The sequence below is a fragment of the Carcharodon carcharias genome, chromosome 7, assembly GCF_017639515.1.
Source record: "Carcharodon carcharias isolate sCarCar2 chromosome 7, sCarCar2.pri, whole genome shotgun sequence".
NCBI lineage: Eukaryota > Metazoa > Chordata > Chondrichthyes > Lamniformes > Lamnidae > Carcharodon > Carcharodon carcharias.
In genome coordinates, this window is record NC_054473.1 from 6,025,849 (window position 1) to 6,046,900 (window position 21,052).

General features: G+C 39.0%; 1 protein-coding gene across 1 annotated transcript in view; it reads right to left on the reverse strand.

The window, feature by feature from the left end:
* uroc1 (urocanate hydratase 1) overlaps positions 1-21,052 on the reverse strand; it is a 226,309-nt gene that overhangs the window by 111,267 nt on the left and 93,990 nt on the right. The window contains exon 15 of the mRNA XM_041191845.1: positions 19,351-19,424. Within this exon, the coding sequence (XP_041047779.1) occupies positions 19,351-19,424 (74 nt within the window). The remainder of the gene's footprint in view (positions 1-19,350; positions 19,425-21,052) is intronic.

Sequence of the window (21,052 nt, forward strand, 5' to 3'; positions counted from 1 at the left end):
TATAGGAAATAACAGTCCATGAGTATGTTATAGGGAATAGCAGTCCCTGTGTATATTATAGAGAACAGCAGTCCCTGTGTATATTATAGAGAACAGCAGTTCCTGAGTATATTATAGGGAACAGCAGTCCCTGTGTATATAATTGGGAATAGCAGTTCCTGTGTGTATTATAGAGAATAGCAGTCCCTGTGTATATTAGAGGTAATAACAGTCCCTGAGTATATTATAGGAAATAGCAGTCCCTGTGTATATTATAGAGAACAGCAGTCCCTGTGTATATTATAGAGAACAGCAGTTCCTGAGTATATTATAGAGAATAGTAGTTCCTGTGTATATTATAGGGAATAGCAGTTCCTGAGTATATTATAGGGAATAGCAGTCCCTGTGTATATTATAGGGAATAGCAGCCCCTGTGTATATTATGGAGAATAGCAGTCCCTGTGTATATTATAGAGAATAGCAGTCCCTGTGTATATTATAGAGAATAGCAGTCCCTGTGTATATTATGGAGAATAGCAGTCCCTGTGTATACTATAGGGAATAGCAGCACCTCTGTATATTATAGGGAATAGCAGTTCCTGTGTGTATTATAGGGAATAGCCATCCCTGTGTATATTAGAGAGAACAGCATTTCCTGTGTGTATTATAGGGAATAGCAGTCCCTGTGTACATTATAGGGAAAAGCAGCCCCTGTGTATATTATAGGGAAAAGCAGTTCCTGAGTATCTTATAGAGAATAGTAGTACCTGAGTTTATTATAGAGAATAGTAGTTCCTGTGTATATTATAGGGAATAGACGTTCCTGAGTATATTATAGGGAATAGCAGTCCCTGTGTATATTATAGAGAACAGCAGTTCCTGTGTATATTATAGAGAACAGCAGTTCCTGTGTATATTATAGAGAACAGCAGTTCCTGAGTATATTATTGGGAATAGCAGTCCCTGTGTATATAATTGGGAATAGCAGTTCCTGTGTGTATTATAGAGAATAGCAGTCCCTGTGTATATTAGAGGGAATAACAGTCCCTGAGTATATTATAGGGAATAGCAGTCCCTGTGTATATTATAGAGAACAGCAGTTCCTGTGTGTATTATAGGGAATAGCAGTCCCTGTGTATATTATAGGGAAAAGCAGCCTCTGTGTATATTATAGGGAATAGCAGTTCCTGAGTATATTATAGAGAATAGTAGTTCCTGTGTATATTATAGGGAATAGCAGTTCCTGAGTATATTATAGGGAATAGCAGTCCCTGTGTATATTATAGGGAATAGCAGCCGCTGTGTATATTATAGAGAATAGCAGTCCCTGTGTCCATTATAGAGAATAGCAGTCTCTGTGTATATTATAGAGAATAGCAGTCCCTGTGTATACTATAGGGAATAACAGCCCCTGTGTATATTATAGGGAATGGCAGTCCCTGTGTATATCATAGGGAATAGCAGTTCTTGTGTGTATTATAGGGAATAGCAGATCGTGAGTATATTATAGGGAATAGCAGCCCTTGTGTATATTATAGAGAATAGCAGTCCCTGTGTATATTACAGGGAATAGCAGGACCTGAGTATATTATAGAGAATAGCAGTTCCTGAGTATATTAAAGGGAATAGCAATCCCTGTGTATATTATAGAGAATAGCAGCCTCTGTGTATAATATAGGGAATAGCAGTACCTGAGTATATTAAAGAGAATAGCAGATCCTGAGTATATTATAGAGAATAGCAGTCCTTGTGTATATTATAGAGAATAGCAGTCCCTGTGTATATTATAGAGAATAGCAGCCCCTGTGTATATTATAGAGAATAGCAGCCCCTGTGTATATTATAGGGAATAGCAGTCCCTGTGTATATTATAGAGAACAGCAGTCCCTGTGTATATTATAGAGAACAGCAGTTCCTGAGTATCTTATAGGGAATAGCAGACCCTGTGTATATTTTTGGGAATAGCAGTTCCTGTGTGTATTATAGAGAATACCAGCCCCTGAGTATATTATAGGAAATAACAGTCCCTGTGTATATTATAGGGAATAGCAGTCCCTGTGTATATTATAGAGAACAGCAGTCCCTGTGTATATTATAGAGAACAGCAGTTCCTGAGTATATTATAGGGAATAGCAGTCCCTGTTTATATAATTGGGAATAGCAGTTCCTGTGTGTATTATAGAGAATAGCAGTCCCTGTGTATATTAGAGGGAATAACAGTCCCTGAGTATATTATAGGGAATAGCAGTCCCTGTGTATATTATAGAGAACAGCAGTCCCTGTGTATATTATAGAGAACAGCAGTTCCTGAGTATATTATAGGGAATAGCAGACCCTGTGTATATTATTGGGAATAGCAGTTCCTGCGTGTATTATAGAGAATAGCAGTCCTTGTGTATATTAGAGGGAATAACAGTCCCTGAGTATATTATAGGGAATAGCAGTCCCTGTGTATATTATAGAGAACAGCAGTTCCTGAGTATCTTATAGGGAATAGCATTCCCTGTGTATATAATTGGGAATAGCAGTTCCTGTGTGTGTTATAGAGAATTGCAGTCCCTGTGTATATTATAGGGAATAGCAGCCCCTGTGTATATTATAGAGAATAACAGTCCCTGTGTATATTATAGAGAACAGCAGTTCCTGAGTATGTTATAGGGAATGGCAGTCCCTGTGTATTTTATAGGGAATAGCAGTTCCTGTGTGTATTATAGAGAACAGCTGTTCCTGTGTGTATTATAGAGAACAGAAGTCCCTGTGTGTATTATAGGGAATAGCACCCACTGTGTATATTATAGGGAATTGCACCCCCTGTGTATAATATAGAGAACAGCAGTTCCTGAGTATATTATAGGGAATAGCAGTCCCTGTGCATATAATTGGGAATAGCAGTTCCTGTGTGTATTATAGAGAATAGCAGTCCCTGTGTATATTAGAGGGAATAACAGTCCCTGAGTATATTATAGGGAATAGCAGTCCCTGTGTATATTATAGAGAACAGCAGTCCCTGTGTATATTATAGAGAACAGAAGTTCCTGAGTATATTATAGGGAATAGCAGACCCTGTGTATATAATTGGGAATAGCAGTTCCTGTGTTTATTATAGAGAATAGCAGTCCCTGTGTATATTAGAGGGAATAACAGTCCCTGAGTATATTATAGGGAATAGCAGTCCCTGTGTATATTATAGAGAACAGCAGTCCCTGTGTATATTATAGAGAACAGAAGTTCCTGAGTATATTATAGGGAATAGCAGACCCTGTGTATATTATAGTGAATAGCAGTTCCTGTGTGTATTATAGAGAATAGCAGTCCCTGTGTATATTAGAGGGAATAACAGTCCCTGAGTATATTATAGGGAATAGCAGTCCCTGTGTATATTATAGAGAACAGCAGTCCCTGTGTATATTATAGAGAACATCAGTTCCTGGGTATATTATAGGGAATTGCAGACCCTGTGTATATTATTGGGAATAGCAGTTCCTGTGTGTATTATAGAGAATAGCAGCCCCTGAGTATATTATAGGGAATAGCAGCCCCTGTGTATATTATAGAGAATAACAGTCCCTGTGTATATTAGAGGGAATAACAGTCCCTGAGTATATTATAGGGAATAGCTGTCCCTGTGTATATTATAGAGAACAGCAGTCCCTGTTTATATTATAGAGAACAGAATTTCCTGAGTATATTATAGGGAATAGCAGACCCTGTGTACATAATTGGGAATAGCAATTCCTGTGTGTATTATAGAGAATAGCAGTCCCTGTGTATATTAGAGGGAATAACAGTCCCTGAGTATATTATAGGGAATAGCAGTCCCTGTGTATATTATAGAGAACAGCAGTCCCTGTGTATATTATAGAGAACAGAAGTTCCTGAGTATATTATAGGGAATAGCAGACCCTATGTATATTATTGGGAATAGCAGTTCCTGTGTGTATTATAGAGAATAGCAGTCCCTGTGTATATTAGAGGGAATAACAGTCCCTGAGTATATTATAGGGAATAGCAGTCCCTGTGTATATTACAGAGAACAGCAGTCCCTGTGTATATTATAGAGAACACCAGTTCCTGGGTATATTATAGGGAATTGCAGACCCTGTGTATATTATTGGGAATAGCAGTTCCTGTGTGTATTATACAGAGCAGCAGTTCCTGTGTTTATTATAGAGAACAGCAGTCCCTGTGTATATTATAGGGAATAGCACCCACTGTGTATATTATAGGGAATAGCACCCCCTGTGAATATTATAGAGAACAGCAGTTCCTGAGAATATTATAGGGAATGGCAGTCCCTGTGTATATTATAGGGAATAGCAGTCCCTGTGTGTATTATATGGATTAGCAGTCCCTGTGTATATTATAGGGAATAGCAGCCCCTGAGTATATTATAGAGAATAGCAGTCCCTGTGTATATTATAGGGAATAGCAGTCCCTGTGTATATTATAGAGAATAGCAGTCCCTGTGTATATTATAGTGAATAGCTGCCCCTTTGTATATTATAGGGAATAGCAGTTCCTGAGTATATTATAGGGAATAGCAGTCCCTGTGTATATTATAGGGAATAGCAGCCCCTGAGTATATTATAGAGAATAGCAGGCCCTCTGTATATTATAGAGAATAGCAGTCCCTGTGCATATTATAGAGAATAGCAGTCCCTGTGTATATTATGGAGAATAGCAGACCCTGTGTATATTATTGGGAATAGCAGTTCCTGTGTGTATTATAGAGAATAGCAGCCACTGAGTATATTATAGGGAATAGCAGCCCCTGTGTATATTATAGAGAATAACAGTCCCTGTGTATATTATAGAGAACAGCAGTTCCTGAGTATATTATAGGGAATGGCAGTCCCTGTGTATTTTATAGGGAATAGCAGTTCCTGTGTGTATTATAGGGAGCAGCAGTTCCTGTGTGTATTATAGAGAACAGCAGTCCCTGTGTATATTATAGGGAATAGCACCCACTGTGTATATTATAGGGAATAGCACCCCCTGTGAATATTATAGAGAACAGCAGTTCCTGAGAATATTATAGGGAATGGCAGTCCCTGTGTATATTATAGGGAATAGCAGTCCCTGTGTGTATTATATGGATTAGCAGTCCCTGTGTATATTATAGGGAATAGCAGCCCCTGAGTATATTATAGAGAATAGCAGTCCCTGTGTATATTATAGGGAATAGCAGTCCCTGTGTATATTATAGAGAATAGCAGTCCCTGTGTATATTATAGTGAATAGCTGCCCCTTTGTATATTATAGGGAATAGCAGTTCCTGAGTATATTGTAGAGAATAGCAGTTGCTGAGTATATTATAGAGAATAGTAGTTCCTGTGTATATTATAGGGAATAGCAGTTCCTGAGTAAATTATAGCGAATAGCAGTCCAAGTGTATATTATAGGGAATAGCAGCCCCTGAGTATATTATAGAGAATAGCAGTCCCAGTGTATATGATAGAGAATAGCAGTCCCTGTGTATATTATAGAGAATAGCAGTCCCTGTGTATATTATGGAGAATAGCAGTCCCTGTGTATACTATAGGGAATAGCAGCACCTCTGTATATTATAGGGAATAGCAGTTCCTGTGTGTATTATAGGGATTAGCCATCCCTGTGTATATTAGAGAGAACAGCAGTTCCTGTGTGTATTATAGGGAATAGCAGTCCCTGTGTACATTATAGGGAAAAGCAGCCCCTGTGTATATTAAAGGGAATAGCAGTTCCTGATTATCTTATAGAGAATAGTAGTACCTGAGTATATTATAGAGAATAGTAGTTCCTGTGTATATTATAGGGAATAGAAGTTCCTGAGTATATTATAGGGAATAGCAGTCCCTGTGTATATTATTGGGAATAGCATTTCCTGTGTGTATTATAGAGAATACCAGCCCCTGAGTATATTATAGGAAATAACAGTCCCTGAGTATGTTATAGGGAATAGCAGTCCCTGTGTATATTATAGAGAACAGCAGTTCCTGTGTATATTATAGAGAACAGCAGTTCCTGTGTATATTATAGAGAACAGCATTTCCTGAGTATATTATAGGGAATAGCAGTCCCTGTGTATATAATTGGGAATAGCAGTTCCTGTGTGTATTATAGAGAACAGCAGTTCCTGTTTGTATTATAGAGAACAGCAGTCCCTGTGTATATTATAGGGAATAACACCCACTGTGTATATTATAGGGAATAGCACCCCCTGTGTATATTATAGAGAACAGCAGTTGCTGAGTATATTCTAGGGAATGGCAGTCCCTGTGTATATTATAGGGAATAGCAGTTCCTGTGTGTAATATCGAGAAGAGCAGTTGCTGTGTGTATTATAGGGATTAGCAGTCCCTGTGTATATTATAGCGAATAGAAGCCCCTGAGTATAATATAGAGAATAGCAGTCCCTGTGTATATTATAGGGAATAGCAGTCCCTGTGTATATTATAGAGAATAGCAGTCCCTGTGTATATTATAGTGAATAGCAGCCCCTGTGTATATTATAGGGAATAGCAGTTCCTGAATATATTATAGAGAATAGTAGTTCCTGAGTATATTATAGAGAGTAGTAGTTCCTGTGTATATTATAGGGAATAGCAGTTCCTGACTATATTATAGGGAATAGCAGTTCCTGAGTATATTATAGGGAATAGCAGTCCCTGTGTATATTATAGGGAATAGCAGCCCCTGAGTATATTATAGAGAATAGCAGGCCCTGTGTATATTATAGTGAATAGCAGCCCCTGTATATATTATAGGGAATAGCAGTTCCTGTGTGTATTATAGGGAATAGCCATCCCTGTGTATATTATAGAGAACAGCAGTACCTGTGTGTATTATAGGGAATAGCAGTTCCTGAGTATATTATAGGGAATAGCAGTCCCTGTGTATACTATAGAGAACAGCATTCCCTGTGTATATTATGGAGAACAGCAGTTCCTGAGTATATTATAGGGAATAGCAGTCCCTGTGTATATTATAGAGAACAGCATTCCCTGTGTATATTATGGAGAACAGCAGTTCCTGAGTATATTATAGAGAACAGCAGTCCCTGTGTATATTATAGAGAACAGCAGTCCCTGTGTATATTATAGAGAACAGCAGTTCCTGTGTATATTATAGGGAATAGCAGACCCTGTGTATATTATTGGGAATAGCATTTCCTGTGTGTATTATAGAGAATACCAGCCCCTGACTATATTATAGGAAATAACAGTCCCTGTGTATATTATAGAGAATAGCAGTCCCTGTGTATATTATAGAGAACAGCAGTTCCTGAGTATATTATCGGGAATAGCAGACCCTGTGTATATTATTGGGAATAGCAGTTCCTGTGTGTATTATAGAGAATAGCAGCCCCTGAGTATATTATAGGGAATAGCAGCCCCTGTGTATATTATAGAGAATAGCAGTCCCTGTGTATATTATAGGGAATAGCACCCCCTGTGTATATTATAGAGAACAGCAGTTGCTGAGTATATTCTAGGGAATGGCAGTCCCTGTGTATATTATAGGGAATAGCAGTTCCTGTGTGTAATATCGAGAAGAGCAGTTGCTGTGTGTATTATAGGGATTAGCAGTCCCTGTGTATATTATAGCGAATAAAGCCCCTGAGTATATTATAGAGAATAGCAGTCCCAGTGTATATTATAGGGAATAGCAGTCCCTGTGTATATTATAGAGAATAGCAGTCCCTGTGTATATTATAGTGAATAGCAGCCCCTGTGTATATTATAGGGAATAGCATTTCCTGAATATATTATAGAGAATAGTAGTTCCTGAGTATATTATAGAGAATAGTAGTTCCTGTGTATATTATAGGGAATAGCAGTTCCTGAGTATATTATAGGGAATAGCAGTCCCTGTGTATATTATAGGGAATAGCAGCCCCTGAGTATGTTATAGAGAATAGCAGGCCCTGTGTATACTATAGGGAATAGCAGCTCCTCTGTATATTATAGGGAATAGCAGTTCCTGTGTGTATTATAGGGAATAGCCATTCCTGTGTATATTAGAGAGAACAGCAGTTCCTGTGTGTATTATAGGGAATAGCAGTCCCTGTGTACATTATAGGGAAAAGCAGCCCCTGAGTATATTATAGAGAATAGCAGGCCCTGTGTATATTATAGAGAATAGCAGTCCCTGTGTATATTATAGAGAATAGCAGTCCCTGTGTATATTATGGAGAAAAGCAGTCCTTGTGTATACTATAGGGAATAGCAGCACCTGTGTATATTATAGGGAATAGCAGTTCCTGTGTGTATTATAGGGAATAGCATCCCTGTGTATATTATAGAGAACAGCAGTTCCTGTGTGTATTATAGGGAATAGCAGTCCCTGTGTATATTATAGAGAAAAGCAGCCCCTGTGTATATTATAGGGAATAGCAGTTCCTGAGTAAATTATAGAGAATAGTAGTACCTGAGTATATTATAGAGAATAGTAGTTCCTGTGTATATTTTCGGGAATAGCAGTTTTTGTGTGTATTATAGAGAATACCAGCCCCTGAGTATATTATAGGAAATAACAGTCCCTGAGTATGTTATAGGGAATAGCAGTCCCTGTGTATATTATAGAGAACAGCAGTCCTTGTGTATATTATAGAGAACAGCAGTTCCTGAGTATCTTATAGGGAATAGCATTCCCTGTGTATATAATTGGGAATAGCAGTTCCTGTGTGTGTTATAGAGAATTGCAGTCCCTGTGTATATTATAGGGAATAGCAGCCCCTGTGTATATTATAGAGAATAACAGTCCCTGTGTATATTATAGAGAACAGCAGTTCCTGAGTATGTTATAGGGAATGGCAGTCCCTGTGTATTTTATAGGGAATAGCAGTTCCTGTGTGTATTATAGAGAACAGCTGTTCCTGTGTGTATTATAGAGAACAGAAGTCCCTGTGTGTATTATAGGGAATAGCACCCACTGTGTATATTATAGGGAATTGCACCCCCTGTGTATAATATAGAGAACAGCAGTTCCTGAGTATATTATAGGGAATAGCAGTCCCTGTGCATATAATTGGGAATAGCAGTTCCTGTGTGTATTATAGAGAATAGCAGTCCCTGTGTATATTAGAGGGAATAACAGTCCCTGAGTATATTATAGGGAATAGCAGTCCCTGTGTATATTATAGAGAACAGCAGTCCCTGTGTATATTATAGAGAACAGAAGTTCCTGAGTATATTATAGGGAATAGCAGACCCTGTGTATATAATTGGGAATAGCAGTTCCTGTGTTTATTATAGAGAATAGCAGTCCCTGTGTATATTAGAGGGAATAACAGTCCCTGAGTATATTATAGGGAATAGCAGTCCCTGTGTATATTATAGAGAACAGCAGTCCCTGTGTATATTATAGAGAACAGAAGTTCCTGAGTATATTATAGGGAATAGCAGACCCTGTGTATATTATAGTGAATAGCAGTTCCTGTGTGTATTATAGAGAATAGCAGTCCCTGTGTATATTAGAGGGAATAACAGTCCCTGAGTATATTATAGGGAATAGCAGTCCCTGTGTATATTATAGAGAACAGCAGTCCCTGTGTATATTATAGAGAACATCAGTTCCTGGGTATATTATAGGGAATTGCAGACCCTGTGTATATTATTGGGAATAGCAGTTCCTGTGTGTATTATAGAGAATAGCAGCCCCTGAGTATATTATAGGGAATAGCAGCCCCTGTGTATATTATAGAGAATAACAGTCCCTGTGTATATTAGAGGGAATAACAGTCCCTGAGTATATTATAGGGAATAGCTGTCCCTGTGTATATTATAGAGAACAGCAGTCCCTGTTTATATTATAGAGAACAGAATTTCCTGAGTATATTATAGGGAATAGCAGACCCTGTGTACATAATTGGGAATAGCAATTCCTGTGTGTATTATAGAGAATAGCAGTCCCTGTGTATATTAGAGGGAATAACAGTCCCTGAGTATATTATAGGGAATAGCAGTCCCTGTGTATATTATAGAGAACAGCAGTCCCTGTGTATATTATAGAGAACAGAAGTTCCTGAGTATATTATAGGGAATAGCAGACCCTATGTATATTATTGGGAATAGCAGTTCCTGTGTGTATTATAGAGAATAGCAGTCCCTGTGTATATTAGAGGGAATAACAGTCCCTGAGTATATTATAGGGAATAGCAGTCCCTGTGTATATTACAGAGAACAGCAGTCCCTGTGTATATTATAGAGAACACCAGTTCCTGGGTATATTATAGGGAATTGCAGACCCTGTGTATATTATTGGGAATAGCAGTTCCTGTGTGTATTATACAGAGCAGCAGTTCCTGTGTTTATTATAGAGAACAGCAGTCCCTGTGTATATTATAGGGAATAGCACCCACTGTGTATATTATAGGGAATAGCACCCCCTGTGAATATTATAGAGAACAGCAGTTCCTGAGAATATTATAGGGAATGGCAGTCCCTGTGTATATTATAGGGAATAGCAGTCCCTGTGTGTATTATATGGATTAGCAGTCCCTGTGTATATTATAGGGAATAGCAGCCCCTGAGTATATTATAGAGAATAGCAGTCCCTGTGTATATTATAGGGAATAGCAGTCCCTGTGTATATTATAGAGAATAGCAGTCCCTGTGTATATTATAGTGAATAGCTGCCCCTTTGTATATTATAGGGAATAGCAGTTCCTGAGTATATTATAGGGAATAGCAGTCCCTGTGTATATTATAGGGAATAGCAGCCCCTGAGTATATTATAGAGAATAGCAGGCCCTCTGTATATTATAGAGAATAGCAGTCCCTGTGCATATTATAGAGAATAGCAGTCCCTGTGTATATTATGGAGAATAGCAGACCCTGTGTATATTATTGGGAATAGCAGTTCCTGTGTGTATTATAGAGAATAGCAGCCACTGAGTATATTATAGGGAATAGCAGCCCCTGTGTATATTATAGAGAATAACAGTCCCTGTGTATATTATAGAGAACAGCAGTTCCTGAGTATATTATAGGGAATGGCAGTCCCTGTGTATTTTATAGGGAATAGCAGTTCCTGTGTGTATTATAGGGAGCAGCAGTTCCTGTGTGTATTATAGAGAACAGCAGTCCCTGTGTATATTATAGGGAATAGCACCCACTGTGTATATTATAGGGAATAGCACCCCCTGTGAATATTATAGAGAACAGCAGTTCCTGAGAATATTATAGGGAATGGCAGTCCCTGTGTATATTATAGGGAATAGCAGTCCCTGTGTGTATTATATGGATTAGCAGTCCCTGTGTATATTATAGGGAATAGCAGCCCCTGAGTATATTATAGAGAATAGCAGTCCCTGTGTATATTATAGGGAATAGCAGTCCCTGTGTATATTATAGAGAATAGCAGTCCCTGTGTATATTATAGTGAATAGCTGCCCCTTTGTATATTATAGGGAATAGCAGTTCCTGAGTATATTGTAGAGAATAGCAGTTGCTGAGTATATTATAGAGAATAGTAGTTCCTGTGTATATTATAGGGAATAGCAGTTCCTGAGTAAATTATAGCGAATAGCAGTCCAAGTGTATATTATAGGGAATAGCAGCCCCTGAGTATATTATAGAGAATAGCAGTCCCAGTGTATATGATAGAGAATAGCAGTCCCTGTGTATATTATAGAGAATAGCAGTCCCTGTGTATATTATGGAGAATAGCAGTCCCTGTGTATACTATAGGGAATAGCAGCACCTCTGTATATTATAGGGAATAGCAGTTCCTGTGTGTATTATAGGGATTAGCCATCCCTGTGTATATTAGAGAGAACAGCAGTTCCTGTGTGTATTATAGGGAATAGCAGTCCCTGTGTACATTATAGGGAAAAGCAGCCCCTGTGTATATTAAAGGGAATAGCAGTTCCTGATTATCTTATAGAGAATAGTAGTACCTGAGTATATTATAGAGAATAGTAGTTCCTGTGTATATTATAGGGAATAGAAGTTCCTGAGTATATTATAGGGAATAGCAGTCCCTGTGTATATTATTGGGAATAGCATTTCCTGTGTGTATTATAGAGAATACCAGCCCCTGAGTATATTATAGGAAATAACAGTCCCTGAGTATGTTATAGGGAATAGCAGTCCCTGTGTATATTATAGAGAACAGCAGTTCCTGTGTATATTATAGAGAACAGCAGTTCCTGTGTATATTATAGAGAACAGCATTTCCTGAGTATATTATAGGGAATAGCAGTCCCTGTGTATATAATTGGGAATAGCAGTTCCTGTGTGTATTATAGAGAACAGCAGTTCCTGTTTGTATTATAGAGAACAGCAGTCCCTGTGTATATTATAGGGAATAACACCCACTGTGTATATTATAGGGAATAGCACCCCCTGTGTATATTATAGAGAACAGCAGTTGCTGAGTATATTCTAGGGAATGGCAGTCCCTGTGTATATTATAGGGAATAGCAGTTCCTGTGTGTAATATCGAGAAGAGCAGTTGCTGTGTGTATTATAGGGATTAGCAGTCCCTGTGTATATTATAGCGAATAGAAGCCCCTGAGTATAATATAGAGAATAGCAGTCCCTGTGTATATTATAGGGAATAGCAGTCCCTGTGTATATTATAGAGAATAGCAGTCCCTGTGTATATTATAGTGAATAGCAGCCCCTGTGTATATTATAGGGAATAGCAGTTCCTGAATATATTATAGAGAATAGTAGTTCCTGAGTATATTATAGAGAGTAGTAGTTCCTGTGTATATTATAGGGAATAGCAGTTCCTGACTATATTATAGGGAATAGCAGTTCCTGAGTATATTATAGGGAATAGCAGTCCCTGTGTATATTATAGGGAATAGCAGCCCCTGAGTATATTATAGAGAATAGCAGGCCCTGTGTATATTATAGTGAATAGCAGCCCCTGTATATATTATAGGGAATAGCAGTTCCTGTGTGTATTATAGGGAATAGCCATCCCTGTGTATATTATAGAGAACAGCAGTACCTGTGTGTATTATAGGGAATAGCAGTTCCTGAGTATATTATAGGGAATAGCAGTCCCTGTGTATACTATAGAGAACAGCATTCCCTGTGTATATTATGGAGAACAGCAGTTCCTGAGTATATTATAGGGAATAGCAGTCCCTGTGTATATTATAGAGAACAGCATTCCCTGTGTATATTATGGAGAACAGCAGTTCCTGAGTATATTATAGAGAACAGCAGTCCCTGTGTATATTATAGAGAACAGCAGTCCCTGTGTATATTATAGAGAACAGCAGTTCCTGTGTATATTATAGGGAATAGCAGACCCTGTGTATATTATTGGGAATAGCATTTCCTGTGTGTATTATAGAGAATACCAGCCCCTGACTATATTATAGGAAATAACAGTCCCTGTGTATATTATAGAGAATAGCAGTCCCTGTGTATATTATAGAGAACAGCAGTTCCTGAGTATATTATCGGGAATAGCAGACCCTGTGTATATTATTGGGAATAGCAGTTCCTGTGTGTATTATAGAGAATAGCAGCCCCTGAGTATATTATAGGGAATAGCAGCCCCTGTGTATATTATAGAGAATAGCAGTCCCTGTGTATATTATAGGGAATAGCACCCCCTGTGTATATTATAGAGAACAGCAGTTGCTGAGTATATTCTAGGGAATGGCAGTCCCTGTGTATATTATAGGGAATAGCAGTTCCTGTGTGTAATATCGAGAAGAGCAGTTGCTGTGTGTATTATAGGGATTAGCAGTCCCTGTGTATATTATAGCGAATAAAGCCCCTGAGTATATTATAGAGAATAGCAGTCCCAGTGTATATTATAGGGAATAGCAGTCCCTGTGTATATTATAGAGAATAGCAGTCCCTGTGTATATTATAGTGAATAGCAGCCCCTGTGTATATTATAGGGAATAGCATTTCCTGAATATATTATAGAGAATAGTAGTTCCTGAGTATATTATAGAGAATAGTAGTTCCTGTGTATATTATAGGGAATAGCAGTTCCTGAGTATATTATAGGGAATAGCAGTCCCTGTGTATATTATAGGGAATAGCAGCCCCTGAGTATGTTATAGAGAATAGCAGGCCCTGTGTATACTATAGGGAATAGCAGCTCCTCTGTATATTATAGGGAATAGCAGTTCCTGTGTGTATTATAGGGAATAGCCATTCCTGTGTATATTAGAGAGAACAGCAGTTCCTGTGTGTATTATAGGGAATAGCAGTCCCTGTGTACATTATAGGGAAAAGCAGCCCCTGAGTATATTATAGAGAATAGCAGGCCCTGTGTATATTATAGAGAATAGCAGTCCCTGTGTATATTATAGAGAATAGCAGTCCCTGTGTATATTATGGAGAAAAGCAGTCCTTGTGTATACTATAGGGAATAGCAGCACCTGTGTATATTATAGGGAATAGCAGTTCCTGTGTGTATTATAGGGAATAGCATCCCTGTGTATATTATAGAGAACAGCAGTTCCTGTGTGTATTATAGGGAATAGCAGTCCCTGTGTATATTATAGAGAAAAGCAGCCCCTGTGTATATTATAGGGAATAGCAGTTCCTGAGTAAATTATAGAGAATAGTAGTACCTGAGTATATTATAGAGAATAGTAGTTCCTGTGTATATTTTCGGGAATAGCAGTTTTTGTGTGTATTATAGAGAATACCAGCCCCTGAGTATATTATAGGAAATAACAGTCCCTGAGTATGTTATAGGGAATAGCAGTCCCTGTGTATATTATAGAGAACAGCAGTCCTTGTGTATATTATAGAGAACAGCAGTTCCTGAGTATCTTATAGGGAATAGCATTCCCTGTGTATATAATTGGGAATAGCAGTTCCTGTGTGTGTTATAGAGAATTGCAGTCCCTGTGTATATTATAGGGAATAGCAGCCCCTGTGTATATTATAGAGAATAACAGTCCCTGTGTATATTATAGAGAACAGCAGTTCCTGAGTATGTTATAGGGAATGGCAGTCCCTGTGTATTTTATAGGGAATAGCAGTTCCTGTGTGTATTATAGAGAACAGCTGTTCCTGTGTGTATTGTAGAGAACAGAAGTCCCTGTGTGTATTATAGGGAATAGCACCCACTGTGTATATTATAGGGAATTGCACCCCCTGTGTATAATATAGAGAACAGCAGTTCCTGAGTATATTCTAGGGAATGGCAGTCCCTGTGTATATTATAGGGAATAGCAGTTCCTGTGTGTAATATCGAGAAGAGCAGTTGCTGTGTGTATTATAGGCATTAGCAGTCCCTGTGTATATTATAGGGAATAGCAGCCCCTGAGTATATTATAGAGAATAGCAGTCCCTGTGAATATTATAGGGAATAGCAGTCCCTGTGTATATTATAGAGAATAGCAGTCCCTGTGTATATTATAGTGAATAGCAGCCCCTGTGTATATTATAGAGAATAGCAGTCCCTGTGTATATTACAGGGAATAGCAGTACCTGAGTATATTATAGAGAATAGCAGTTCCTGAGTATATTGTGGGGAATAGCAGTCCCTGTGTATATTATAGAGAATAGCAGCCTCTGTGTGTAATATAGGGAATAGCAGTACCTGAGTATATTATAGAGAATAGCAGTTCCTCAGTATATTATAGGGAATAGCAGACCCTGTGTATATTATTGGGAATAGCAGTTCCTGTGTGTATTATAGAGAATAGCAGCCCCTGAGTATATTATAGAGAATAACAGTCCCTGAGTATATTATAGGGAATAGCAGTCCCTGTGTGTATTATAGAGAACAGCAGTTCCTGAGTATATTATAGGGAATAGCATTCCATGTGTATATTATTGGGAATAGCATTTCCTGTGTGTATTATAGAGAATAGCAGTCCCTGTGTATATTATAGGGAATAACAGTCCCTGAGTATATTATAGGGAATAGCAGTCCCTGTGTATATTATAGAGAATAGCAGTCCCTGTGTATATTATAGAGAACAGCAGTTCCTGAGTATATTATAGGGAATAGCAGTCCCTGTGTATATTATAGAGAACAGCACTTCCTGAGTATATTATAGGGAATAGCAGTCCCTGTGTATATTATTGGGAATAGCAGTTCCTGTGTGTATTATAGAGAATAGTAGCCCCTGAGTATATTATAGAGAATAACAGTGCCTGAGTATATTGTAGGGAATAGCAGTCCCTGTGTATATTATAGAGAATAACAGTCCCTGTGTATATTATAGAGAACAGCAGTTCCTGCGTATATTATAGGGAATGGCAGTCCCTGTGTATTTTATAGGGAATAGCAGTTCCTGTGTGTATTATAGAGAACAGCAGTTCCTGTGTGTATTATAGAGAACAGAAGTCCCTGTGTGTATTATAGGGAATAGCACCCACTGTGTATATTATAGGGAATAGCACCCCCTGTGTATATTATAGAGAACAGCAGTTCCTGAGTATATTCTAGGGAATGGCAGTCCCTGTGTATATTATAGGGAATAGCAGTTCCTGTGTGTAATATCGAGAAGAGCAGTTGCTGTGTGTATTATAGGGATTAGCAGTCCCTGTGCATATTATAGGAATAGCAGCCCCTGAGTATATTATAGAGAATAGCAGTCCCTGTGTATATTATAGGGAATAGCAGTCCCTGTGTATATTATAGAGATTAGCAGTCCCTGTGTATATTATAGGGAATAGCAGTCCCTGTGTATATTATAGAGAATAGCAGTCCCTGTGTATATTATAGTGAATAGCAGCCCCTGTGTATATTATAGAGAATAGCAGTCCCTGTGTATATTACAGGGAATAGCAGTACCTGAGTATATTATAGAGAATAGCAGTTCCTGAGTATATTGTAGGGAATAGCAGTCCCTGTGTATATTTTAGAGAATTGCAGCCTCTGTGTTTAATATAGGGAATAGCAGTAGCTGAGTATATTATAGAGAATAGCAGTTCCTGAGTATATTATAGGGAATAGCAGACCCTGTGCATATTATTGGGAATAGCAGTTCCTGTGTGTATTATAGAGAATAGCAGCCCCTGAGTATATTATAGAGAATAACAGTCCCTGAGTATATTATAGGGAATAGCAGTCCCTGTGTATATTATAGAGAACAGCAGTTCCTGAGTATATTATAGAGAACAGCAGTTCCTGAGTATATTATAGGGAATAGCAGTCCCTGTGTATATTATAGAGAACAGCAGTTCCTGAGTATATTATAGGGAATAGCAGTCCCTGTGTATATTATTGGGAATAGCATTTCCTGTGTGTATTATAGAGAATAGTAGCCCCTGAGTATATTATAGAGAATAACAGTCCCTGAGTATATTATAGGGAATAGCAGTCCCTGTGAATATTATAGAGAATAACAGTCCCTGTGTATATTATAGAGAACAGCAGTTCCTGAGTATATTATAGGGAATGGCAGTCCCTGTGTATTTTATAGGGAATATCAGTTCCTGTGTGTATTATAGAGAACAGCAGTTCCTGTGTGTATTATAGAGAACAGCAGTCCCTGTGTATATTATAGGGAATAGTAGCCACTGTGTATATTATAGGGAATAGCACCCCCTGTGTATATTATAGAGAACAGCAGTTCCTGAGTATATTCCAGGGAATGGCAGTCCCTGTGTATATTATAGGGAATAGCAGTTCCTGTGTGTTTTATCGAGAAGAGCAGTTGCTGTGGGTATTATAGGGAATAGTAGCCCCTGAGTATATTATAGAGAATAGCAGTCCCTGTGCATATTATAGGGAATAGCAGTCCCTGTGTATATTATAGTGAATAGCAGCCCCTGTGTATATTACAGGGTATAGCAGTTCCTGAGTATATTATAGAGAATAGTAGTTCCTGTGTATATTATAGGGAATAGCATTTCCTGAGTATATTATAGGGAATAGCAGTCCCTGTGTATATTATAGGGAATAGCAGCCCCTGAGTATATTATAGAGAATAGCAGGCCCTGTGTATATTATAGAGAATAGCAGTCCCTGTGTATATTATAGAGAGTAGCAGTCCCTGTGTATATTATAGAGAATATCAGTCCCTGTGTATACTATAGGGAATAGCAGCCCCTGTGTATATTATAGGGAATAGCAGTTCCTGTGTGTATCATAGGGAATAGCCATCCGTGTGTATATTATAGAGAACAGCAGTTCCTGTGTGTATTATAGGGAATAGCAGTCCCTGTGTATATTATAGGGAATAGCAGTCCCTGTGTATATTATAGGGAATAGCAGCCCCTGTGTATATTATAGAGAATAGCAGTCCCTGTGTATATTATAGAGAATAGCAGTGCCTGTGTATATTATAGAGAATAGCAGTCCCTGTGTATATTATAGAGATTAGCAGTCCCTGTGTATACTATAGGGAATAGCAGCCCCTGTGTATATTATAGGGAATAGCAGTCCCTATGTATATTATAGGGAATAGCATTTCCTGTGTGTATTATAGGGAATAGCCATCCCTGTGTATATTATAGAGAACAGCAGTTCCTGTGTGTATTATAGGGAATAGCAGTCCCTGTTTATATTATAGGGAAAAGCAGTTCCTGTGTGTATTATAGGGAATAGCCATCCCTGTGTATGTTATAGAGAATAGCAGCCCCTGTGTGTATTATAGGGAATAGCAGTCCCCCTGTATATTATATAGAATAGCAGTCCCTGTGTATATTATATAGAATAGCAGTCCCTGTGTATATTATATAGAATAGCAGTCCCTGTGTATATTATAGAGAATAGCATTCCCTGAGTATGTTATAGAGAATAGCAGTCCCTGTGTGTATTACAGGGAATAGCAGCCCCTGTGTATCATCTTGAGAATAACTTCTTTTGAATACAAGTTCTTTTTAGATAATCAACGAATGGATCACTTCTGCAATGATGATTGGAATATCCAAACTCCAAACTCCATCCTGGGACCTCTGACTAGAGCGAACACTATGCCGCCTCTCAGGGCTCAGTACTGAGGCTCTATTGTGTCAGGGATTGCAAGTTCATTCAGGGTGAATTCACTGTCAGTGAGCTGCGTTGGGTGCAGTGTGCCAAGATAAGGGAGTTGCAGGAGCTTCTTAAACTCCCTCCCCTCCAACCCAAGCTCCATCCAATACAGTCGTGACCTGCAGGTGTCAGTTCTGTGCTCAATTAGCTCATCTCAGCCATGACCGAGATGCCCCCAGTTTGACTCTTACTGAAGTAAAGCTATTGGACAAGCTTCCTGCTCTTGGCCATCACCTGTGCTCACTGTTTGGGGTGCACACGCCTGCCTGCTGGGGTTTAACAGCCGACAGACACATAACACCTGGGACTACACATGGGCAATGGCCACTCTGGTAACAGTTCGGAGGCTGGGGTGGGGTTGGTAGGAGGATGAGAGGTATTTCTGGTTCCCATGGAGATGATCTCCAGCCACAGCGGATATCCACTGGGGAGGAGTGGAAAAAGGTGATTTCGGGCTATACTAACCATGTTGTGTTTTGCGGCCTGTCTGATCCAGCGGATGTTGTCTGAGTATTGCTGCTTCACGAACCTGCTGGTCTCTGGAAAGTAGATCACAGGGACGTCAATGTTACAAGGAGATCTACACAAAATGGAAGAGGATTCTCCTGGGTGATGGGACAGGGGGCCAATATCACACCTGTCCAAATCAGAATTTCTTGATTCAATCCAGCATCTCACCAGTAGGAAATTAATAGCAGTATGGACATCCCTGCTACAGACAGAGCTTTACTGTTCCATAGTGTACCTGTCCTGGGAGTGTTTGATGGGGACAGTGTAGAGGGAGCTTTACTCTGTATCTAACCCCGTGCTGTACCTGTCCTGGGAGTGTTTGATGGGGACAGTGTAGATGGAGTTTTACTCTGTATCTAATCCCGTGTTGTACCTGTCCTGGGAGTGTTCGATGGGGACGGTGTAGAGGCAGCTTTACTCTGTATCTAACCCCGTGCTGTACCTGTCCTGGGAGTGTTTGATGGGGCAGAGTAGAGGGAACTTTACTCTGTATCTAACCCCATGCTGTACCTGTCCTGGGAGTGTTTGATGGGGACAGTGTAGAGGGAGCTTTACTCTGTATCTAACCCCGTGCTGTACCTGTCCTGGGAGTGTTTGATGGGGTCAGTGTAGAGGGTGCTTTACTCTGTATCTAACCCCGTGCTGTACCTGCCCTGGGAGTGTTTGATGGGGACAGTGAAGAGGGAGCTTTATTCTGCAAATACCTGCTCACTGATGCTCAGTTTGGGTTCTGTCAGGATCACTCAGCTTCTGACCTCATTACAGCCTTGGTTCAAACATGGACAAAAGAGCTGACCTCCAGAGTTGAGGCATTGACATAAGTAGAAGATTGGCTGGCGAACAGGAAACAGAGAGTAGTCATAAATGGGCCTTTTTCTGGTTGACAGGATGTGATGAGTGGTGGGCCACAGGGATCAGTGCTGGGGCCTCAACTTTTTACAATTTATATAAACGACTTGGATGAAGGGACCCAAGGTATGGTTGCTAAATTTGCTGGCAACACAAAGATAGGTAGGAAAGTAAAGTATGAAGAGGACATAGGGAGGTTACAAACAGATATAGATGGGTTAAGTGAGTGGGCAAAGATCTGGCAAATGGAGTGTAATGTGGATGAATGTGAAATTGTCCATTTTAGCAGGAAGAATAAAAAAAGAGCATATTATCTAAATGGTGAGAGATTGCAGAGCTCTGACATTCAGAGGGATCTGGGTGTCCTAGTGCATGAATCACAAAAGGTTAGTATGGAGGTACAGCAGGTAATTAGGAAAGCTAATAGAATGTTATCATTTATTGTGAGGGGAATTGAATACAAAAGTAGAGAGGTTATGCTTCAGTTGTACAGGGCATTGGTGAGACCACATCTGGAGTACAGTGTACAGTACTGGTCACCTTATTTAAGGGAGGATGTAAATGTGTTATAAGCAGTTCAGAGAAGGTTTACTAAACTAATACCAGGAATGGGTGGGTTGTCTTATGTGGAAAGGTTGGACAGGTTAGGTTTGTGTCCACTGGAGTTTAGAAGAGTAAGAGATGGTTTGATTGAAAGCTTTAGGATCCTGAGGGGTGTTGACAGGGTGGATGTGGAGAGGGTGTTTCCTCATGTGGAAGAGTCTGGAACCGGGCGTCACTGTTTATAAATAAGGAATCACCCATTTAA